We start from the raw sequence: 9,764 nt of genomic DNA, 5'->3' as shown, positions 1-9,764 counted from the left end.
CACGCACTGAGATGAGGTCTATCGCTGGCATTCCTCTCGCTGAGAGGCACAGAGATACACGATTGCAGTAGTGCTTCCTTTCCTGCAGGAGAGTTGGAGCGCAGGCTGTCCCCTCGACTCTCGGAATATATGCCGCCGCTTAGCCGCATATCACATGCAGTAGATGAAGCAAAATAGGTAAGCACCCACTGGTCGTGAGGTCCCTCAGAGGTGCCAGACCGCGCCTCATACCCTCTTGGGACCCCCCCGTCGCCCTTCGGGCCCGCGGGGCGCTTCATTTGAGCCCCTGGCCTCAGTCGAGCTAGAATTCCTGTCATTTAGACAGCGCTCCTGATTGCCCTGGCCTCCATCAAGAGGGTAAGGAGACCTACAAACTTCTCTGTAGGGAAGCTTCCCCGTCGCCTTCTCAGGCCGCGGGGTGCTCCCTTGGAGCCTCGGGCCTCAGTCGAGCGAGAAAAACGCTCCTGACTGCCCTGGCTCCCATTGAATGAGCAAAGGTTCCCCAGAGGTGCTCAGTGGGCCTCAGTCGAGTCCTGTCATTAAGACAGCGCTCCTGACTGCCCCGGCTCCTATTAAGAGGGATGGAGACCTACAAGCTTTCCTTGCCAGCAAAGTGTGTCAAGAAGTTCGGGCCCGGCGACTCTCACGTTACTACCTGAGACCCCGGCCCGGCTATTGTGCCCAAGGTTCCCCACCACGCTTTTCTGCGGTCAGGTGGTGAACCTGCAAGCTCTGCCCTGGAGGAGGCAGACCCAGCCTTGCGATGTTGTGTCTATGTGAAAATGAATTCGCTCGGCACTTCAGACGCACCTAGCAGCTTATCTGCTTGGGGTTCAGCAGAAAGGGAATGCTGTCCCCAAACTGAGGTGGCTCATTGGGTGGTAGATGCCTCTCCCTCTCTTATCTATATCTGGGAGAGCCATGCCCCTTAGGTGTTCATGCCCACTCCATTAAGAGTGCTGCTTCATCCTATGCGTTGCTCATGGCGCCTCACTAGCAGATATCTATAGAGCTGCGGGCTGGGCGACACCTAATACCTTCGCTAGGTTCTTCAACCTCCGCGCAGAGGCCGTTCCTCCCGTGTCTTAACATAAGACTTCAGGCGAGCGGGGGGACGGCTGGTGTCGGCTTGCTGCGCCATTCCCACGTGGATCCGTGCGCTATCTCCCAGAATGTTCCCTCCGGCGAACCTGGGTCCTCCATGCCCCGCAGTCAGGGCTAGATGCGGAGTAGTCCTTGGCTGTGATCCTGCCTGGGTCTCCTTCGCCCCGCAGGTTGTGGCTATACTTTTCAATATTTTCCAGCGGAGGAGACCGCTGTTTCCCTCGTGTATCCCTAAGAAATCTTATGGATATATTGAATTATTCTCATTTCCACATGCACAAATTGCATGTGCTCCGCCCCCCCAACCCATGCTTCAGTACATCTGGCATCCCTGCAGGCCCCCTTATAAAAAGGGGGCCTCGGGGCGTTGGGAAGGTTACGTTCAATGACCGCCTGCGGACACGTCTGGGAAGACCTGCCGGCACGTGGCGTTGTGCGTAACGCGGCGTCAGGGTCGTGGCCTTTTCCATGGGTCTAGTTCCCAATGTAACGTCGAAGTGATTCGACTGAAGGGGTAACGTCTAGGTTACGAAGGTAACCCTCGTTCCCCGAAGGAGGGAACGGAGACGTTACATTCCCCTGCCACGCCCCTGGCGTCGCGCTGACGCTGGGCTCTCCCGGCTCTTCAGCAAAAGCCTGACTGAGTGGTGCGCGCAGCCATCTTATATACCCGTATGTACGGGGGCGTGGCCGGCGCGCACGTCCACTCGCCAATTTTCAATTGGCCTTTTTAATAAGGCTCAGAGGTGATCGGTCTCTCAAGCGAGATCCCAATGTAACGTCTCCGTTCCCTCCTTCGGGGAACGAGGGTTACCTTCGTAACCTAGACGTTTTGCATTGGAAACAGCTGTATTTACACCATCCACACAATCTGCAGTTGAAGTCAATAGTTTACATACACCTTGCAGAATCTGCAAAATGTTAATTATTTTAACAAAATAAGAGGGGCTATATAAAATTGATGTTATTTTTTTATTTAGAACTGACCTGAATAAGAAATTTCACATGGAAGACGTTCACATGCACAATAGAAAACAATAGTTGAATTTATAAAATGATCCTGTTCAAAAGTTTACATACACTTGATTTTTAATACCGTGTTGTTACCTGAATGATCCACAGCTGTGTTTCTTTTGTTTAGTGATAGTTGTTCATGAGTCCCTTGTTTGTCCTGAACAGTTAAACTGCCTGCTGTTCTTCAGAAAAATCCTTCAGGTCCCACAAATTCAACATTTTTGTGTATTTGAACCCTTCCCAACAATGACCGTATGATTTTGAGATCCATCTTTTCACACTGAGAACAACTGAGGGACTCATGTGCAACTATTACAGAAGGTTCAAACACTCACTGATGCTCCAGAAGGAAGCATTTTGTCTAAATATCATTGTTTTTTCATTTAGTACTGCCCTTCAGAAGCTACAGAAGATACTTACTTGTTTTCCAGAAGACAAAATAAGTTAAATTTACCCTGATCTTTAAATTTCAAAAGTTTCAAAACACAAAAATGCTGGAAAACCAAAAAATGCGACCTGAAGGAGTTTTCTGAAGAACAGCAGGCAGTTTAACTGTTCAGGACAAACAAAGGACTCATGAACAACTATCACTAAACAAAAAAACACAGCTGTGGATCATTCAGGTAACAACACAGTATTATGAATCAAGTGGGGTCATTTTTTTTTATAAATTTAACTATTATTTTCTCTTGTGGACTATATGTAAACATCTTTTATGTGAAATATCTTATTCAGGTCAGTACTAAATAAAAAAAAAATAACATGCATTTTGTATGATCCCTCTTTTTTTGCACATTCTGCAAGGTGTAAACTTTTGACTTCAACTAGATTGTGTGGATGGTGTAAATACAGCTGTTTCCAATGCAAAATGTTTAGTTCCTCTATTAGGCTGCAGGCTTTTTTGACTTATGACTTTTCCTAGAATCAGAAATTGATTAAATTTGGCATGTATCCTCACATGGCCTTGACATCCATGTGCACCAAATTTTGTGAACATTGGCTTTTGCGTTAACAGGATACGGGCCAATGAATTCAAACAGAGCAACGCCTGAAAAATGCATTGGCTTAAATCTGATATTTAACAAATCAAAATTCTTTTGACAACTTTTCGTCAAGGTTGTCTCTAGATGATCTACGCCAATTTTCATGCAAGCTGGATGAACAGCCGGGAAAGACTTCTAAAATCGAGCTCATATGGTTGCCGAGACAAAATAAAAATATATAACTTAGCACAGCACAAAAAATAATACACAAACTCTGGACACTTTTAGGATGAAAAATAATGAGCAATAGGGTTCCAAGAGCAGGGGTTGTGAAAGCTGGCAGCGATGTGTGATGACAAACACCTGAAGCTAATTCTGCCTCATCACTGAAGCTGTAAATCCAAAACAGCTCCTCTCCTTTGGGGAGGCCAACATGGACTAAGCACATGCCAGGTGTTCTCAAGGTCTCAATGCGACATAAGTCTGAACAGCCTGAGTGTGATGAGCACACCACAACCTTGGGTGAACTCCAACTATGTTCAGCATTATATGTATACCATGTGCTCTAACTCTAAAGCGACATGTGACAGACAGCGGACGTGGCTGGGAAAGTTCAGGTTGAATCAATACATTTTGTCTACAAATGTTTTGTCGCTACAGCAGTATTACACACACTTTCAGAAGTACATAAAGGTAAGGTGAAATTAGCAACATTTCGTGTGCAAAAGAGTTAATTTTCAATAAACAACACCTCACAAAGTTCAGTTAGTTTCAAACCAAGCAGCTTTTCTTGGGCAGCATGGCAAATTTACATGACCAATTTTTTCATCCCAATCTTGCAAATTCGTATTTGTATTCAACTGGATTTTGCCCACAAAATTTTGCTGAGCCACGGTTGATGTGACTGTACCTTAAAAATGGGGAAGGGGGTTTGTGTTTGTATTTGTCAGTGTTAAACTTCAGCATGCTACTTGAAACAAAATAAAATAAAATAAAATAATTAAGGTGGTTATTTTGCCAGGCAAGTATCATTAAATATTTTATTGTTAATATTAATATTTATTTTTAAAATAAAATAAAAGAAATGCAATCTAGTGATTTATATAACAGTAGTTTAACTGAAAACACAGTATCCTGGAAATATGGTTAATAATAATAATAATGATAATAATAATAATAATAATAATAATAATAATAATAATAATTTCTATAAAATTAAATTAAATTAAATTAAACAAATTCTAGTCATTTATATAGCAGTAGTGTAACTGAAACCACAGTATCATTTAAATACATGTGGTTTTGAAATAATAATAATAAATTAAGGTGGTTGTTTATTTTCTATAAAATAATAATAATAATAATAATAATAATAATAATAATAATAATAATAATAATAATAAAAAAGTAAAAATTTAATTAAACAAATTCTAGTCATTTAATAATAATAAAAATAACAATAAATTAAGGTGGTTGTTTTTCCAGGCAAGTATCATCAATATTTTCTATAAAATAAAATAAAATTAAATCTAGGGATTTATATAACAGTAGTTTAACCGAAACCACAGTATTATTGGAATACAAAAGTAAAATAAAATAAAACTAAATAATTGTCATTAAAAAATATTTTAATAAAAAATAAAATAAAAAAGAAATAAAACAAAACAAAACAAAACAAATAAAATAAAATAGTGATTTATATAATTGAAAGCACAAGTTTTACTGAAATATAGTACTTCTACTATTACTACTACTACTACTAATAGTACAATTATGGTGAGTGTCCACCCATGTATAGTCTATATTAAGGTTGCAAAGGGGTGGAAAATGTCCAGAAAAATTCCAAAAATACCTGGAAGATTCCAAAAATTGCTGGAATGTTTCTGAAATTTTCTGAAAATTTTCCACCTTTTTGCAACCTAGTTTATGTACCTCTATAATTGTCAGAAAGCTCGCCTTCATGTCTCTAAATCCAATCAGGAAACCAAATTTCCACCCTTTTTTTTAAATTTACAATAATCTGATGCATTCAAAATGTATGTCACAATACTGAAGAAAAAATCTGCCGGTACTTCCTTTTCATTGCAACTCAAGAAAACTTAACAAGTAACAAGTATGTATGTAACACATCTTAATCATATTGTTATGCCAACAGTTGTGCCAACCCCCAACCCTAAACCCTGATTACAATGAACGCTGAAGTCCTCACGCTCCTATTCCTAATTAATTAATCAAATTCAGCTCAAAACGCAGGCCACAACCTAACACGTCATTACGGCCTAGTAATTGCCCATCACCTTCTACAAGAGAAAGGAGTGTTGAAGAATCAAGGGGCACTAAAATCAACCCTTTAGTGCCCCTGAAACATGACCTGGAAACACTTGTCGTTTTTATTGTTCATTACGGAACAGCATGCCACGTACTACGCTAACTAATCCCATTACGCTAATCCACCTCAAAACATCTTATTGTGCAGATAAGAGTGTGGATAATTTATGCGGGATTCAAATGAGCACCAAATCAGAATAATTAATGGAGGCCTCGGCTTAATTAGCCTGGCATTGGGAAACGCATTCTGCGTTCACAACCAAATAGACACGCGACCCGCTATTTCAAAGAGCCCAGAGGGGCGGGAGACGGGGAAAGCACCTTTTCATGATAGCAGCCCCCAAAAGTGTGTTATCTGTACCTGTCTCGTCCCTCCGGAGGAGCTTTGCGAGGAGAGAGAAGCTGAGTAAATGTTAATCCCTCCATATGGATTTATTTTCAAAATTAACCGATTCCGCATTCGCTTCTATCTCTTTGTAGGGTGAAGTTGGAAGTGAAATTTTGCAAATCAGTCACAGTTGGGGTGACATTTAACTAGACAACAAAGCTGTTTACACAAACACAAAAGCTACACATGTTTAGTGGCTAGTGCTGCTGTGCACATTAATGTGTTTATTTCAGAAAAGTTAGCAATCTAGCAATTACCAATGATGAATTTGAGCAGAAAACCTATGCATTGATGAATAAAACATTGCCTTATTAAAAATAACCTCCATCGAAAATGCTTGTGGCATCAACAAATGATAGCAAGAGTGTGGGTCAAGGTAAATAAAAAAAATAAAAATAAAAAAAATAAATAAAAATAAATAAATAAATAAATAAAATAAAATAAATAATAATAAAAAATTTAAAAATAGTGATTTATTTAACAGTAGTTTAAAAGTGACAGTATCATTGACATACATATGGTTAAATATAATAATAATAAAAAAAAAATAATAATAATAATAACAATAACAAGCAAGTAATAATAGCAAGTAACTTTAATATTTAAAAAATAAATAAATAAATAAAATCAAGTTATTTATATAACAGTAGTTTAACTAAAACCACCGTATCTTTGAAATGCATATGGATAAATATAATAATAATAATAATAATAATAATAATAATAATAATAATAATAATAATAATAATAATAATAATATAAACAATAAATACAATTAAATAAAATTAAACAAATTCTAGTCATTTATATAGCAGTAGCTTAACTGAAACCACAGTATTATTTAAATACATATGGTTAAAAATAATAAAATAATTCATATTTAAAATATAAATAATAAAAAAATAAAATAAAATGAAAAAAACACAATTAAGGTGTTTATTTTGCCAGGCAAGAATCATTATTATTTTTAAATAAAATAAAATAAATAAACTCTAGTGATTTATATAACAGTGATTCAACTGAGACCACAGTATACTGGAAATATGGTTAATAATAATAATAATAATAATAATAATAATAATAATAATTTATATAAAATAAAATAATACAATTAAATAAATTAAACAAATTCATTTATATAGCAGTAGTTTAACTGAAACCACAGTATAATTTAAATACAGTATAATTTAAATGCATATGGTTTTGTAATAATAGTAATAATAATAATAATAATAATAATAATAATAATAATAATAATAATAATAATAAAAATAAATTAAGGTGGTTATTTTTCCAGGCAAGTATTTATATTTTCTAAAAAAAAAAAAAAAATAAATAAATAAATAAATAAATAAATAATAATCATAATAATAATAATAATAATAATAATAATAATAATAATTTATATAAAATAAAATATATTAAAAAAATAAATTAAATTAAACAAATTCTAGTAATTTAATAATAATAAAAATAACAATATTAAAATTAAGGTGGTTGTTTTTCCAAGCAAGTATCATTAATCATTTCTATAAAAAAATAAGATAAAATAATATAAAATAAAATCAAGTGATTTATATAACAGTAGTTTAACTGAAACCACAGTATCATTTGAATACAAAAGTAAAATAAAATAAAACAAAACAAAATATAATTAAATTCATTTAATAAAATAATAATTTAAAAATAAAATAAAATATCTTCCCATTAGTAGCAGGGACTCCCAAATACTCATCATATTGTGTCAGCGCTTGCCAAATACAGTGATTTGAACACCAAAGGCCTACCTGAACATGTCGCCCAGACCCTTCAGCACGCCTTTCTTGGCTTTGCTCTTGTCTTTCTTGTCCTTCCCTGCTCGCTCCTTCTTGTCCTCTTTACTGCGTCCTCCATTCAGCTGTTTCTCTGTGTTGGAGAGCGGGAAAGTGAGATCCGTGGCTGTAGAAATGGAGTCGCGGCCTGATCGTGAGCTCTCCTCTGTGTCTTCTTCCACTGAGATGATGGAGAAAGCAGAAAAGAAAGAAAGATAAACATGAATGTTGAGTCAGACTATGTGTAAGTCACTGTAAACTCTTGAGAAAGAGCAACACTAGGTTAAGCTTAGCCACATTTCCATTAAACACAACACAATAGCAACCATCAAAAAAAGGTGTCTGTTTTGCCAGGCAAATATTATTTAAACCTAGATAAAAAGTTTTCTCAAGACAAACTGTAAATTGGCTTAAAAAAAAAGCCTGATCAGAAAGTGTGAAAAAGTTTAAAGTTGTTAAAAGTTTTAGAAATTGTAGAAATGTTATGGTTTTCAGTCAAAAGGAAGATTGAAGTTTAAAGTTTCGAATTGAAGTTTGATTCAATAACTAGTTTGATTCTAGCAAGCTTGAATGTTTTGAAGGCAATACAGTCTGTCGTATGGCTAGACAAATGGACAGACAGCATGTTTTAGCATTTTTTAACAAGTTACTAGCATGGTGCTAGCATGTTTCTAGCATGATTAACATGTTGCTAGCATGTTTCTAACTTATTTAGCATGTTACTAGCATGTAGCTAACATGATTAGCAAGTTACTAGCATGGTGCTAGCATGTTTCTAACATGATTAACATGTTGCTAGCATGTTTTTAACTTATTTAGCATGTTACTAGCATGTAGCTAGCATGATTAGCAAGTTACTAGCATGGTGCTAGCATGTTTCTAGCATGATTAACATGTTGCTAGCATATTTCTAACTTATTTAGCATTTGTTACATGATTAGCAAGATATTGGCATGGTACTAGCATGATTAACAAGTCATTAGCATGTTTCTAACATGATTAGCCTGTTACTAGCATGTAGCTAGCATGATTAGTATGTCGCTAACAGGATGTTAGCATTACTAGTATGATTAGCAAATTACTAGCATGATTAACATGTTTCTAGCCTAATTAACATGTTGTTAGAATGTTTCTAGCATGATTAGCAAGTTATTAGCATGCTACTAGCATGGTTAGCATGTTGTTAGCATGTTATAACATGTTTCTAACATGATTAACATGTTGTTCACATGTTTCTAGCCTAATTAGCATGTTTCTAGCATGAATAGCCTGTTATTAACATGTTACTAGCATAATTAGCATGTTGTTGGCATGTTTCTAACATGATTAGCCTGTCACTAGCATGTTGCTAGCATGATTAGAATGTCGCCATCATGATGTTAACATTAGTAGCCTGTTGTTAACATGATTAGCAAGTTACTAGCATGTTTCAAGCATGATTGGCATTTTGTTAACATGTTTCTAGCCTGATTTGCATGTCATTAACATGATTCTAGTTGTTTGGATGGATAGATAAGAAATAGTCGATGAGTTACAAAGAAGGGAAGTTTGATTGAGTCTCAAGGGATTGTGGGAGTTTTGACAGTTGGAGTTTGAACAGTGTTGGCTTCCGTCAATGTAAGTCTATGGGATTTGTCCTAGTTTTAATCGTCATTTTTAGGAAAACCGTAAGTCCGATCAGTTAGAAAAGATAGAGCAAGTAGAGTCAGATCAGTCTGACGATCTGGGCTGAGTTTGGAGTTTCTAGAGTTAAAGCTCTAGGAGGAGGAGCAGTCAGAAATTTTAGTCTCAAAATAATAATAACTGTAAGTTTCAATAGCGTTTCAGTAAGTCAAATAATATATTATACTTTTAGCTATTTGTGTAACTGTAGCTAAACAAATACATGGTTTCATTGAGAAGGAATTCAGGCTAATGTAGTATCTCTGACTTCATTGAACATCGACTTAATGAAACATCTTAATGAGACCTCGTCTTCAAGTCCAACCATATCTAAGAAAGGCTCGTGAGCTCCTGGTCTTGCCTGAATCTCTTTTCATTTTTTCTCAGCCGAGTTTTACCTCAGAGGTTACTCAATCTGAAGGAACCCCATTATCTTTTTGCTTCTAAAGGGTCACATCTTCCCACCACAGTTCG

General features: G+C 36.2%; 1 protein-coding gene across 1 annotated transcript in view; it reads right to left on the bottom strand.

Moving 5' to 3' along the window:
• Positions 1 to 406: 406 nt before the first annotated feature.
• Positions 407 to 9,764, bottom strand: part of pard3aa (par-3 family cell polarity regulator alpha, a) — a 233,055-nt gene continuing 223,697 nt past the window's right edge. The window contains exons 20-21 of the mRNA XM_073830324.1: positions 7,605 to 7,809; positions 407 to 461 (exon numbers count right to left, since the gene is read on the bottom strand). Of these exons, the coding sequence (XP_073686425.1) occupies positions 407 to 461; positions 7,605 to 7,809 (260 nt within the window). The remainder of the gene's footprint in view (positions 462 to 7,604; positions 7,810 to 9,764) is intronic.

The sequence above is a fragment of the Garra rufa genome, chromosome 24 (assembly GCF_049309525.1).
Source record: "Garra rufa chromosome 24, GarRuf1.0, whole genome shotgun sequence".
In the NCBI taxonomy this organism is placed as follows: Eukaryota; Metazoa; Chordata; class Actinopteri; order Cypriniformes; family Cyprinidae; genus Garra; species Garra rufa.
This window is presented reverse-complemented; position numbering and strand designations above follow the sequence as displayed.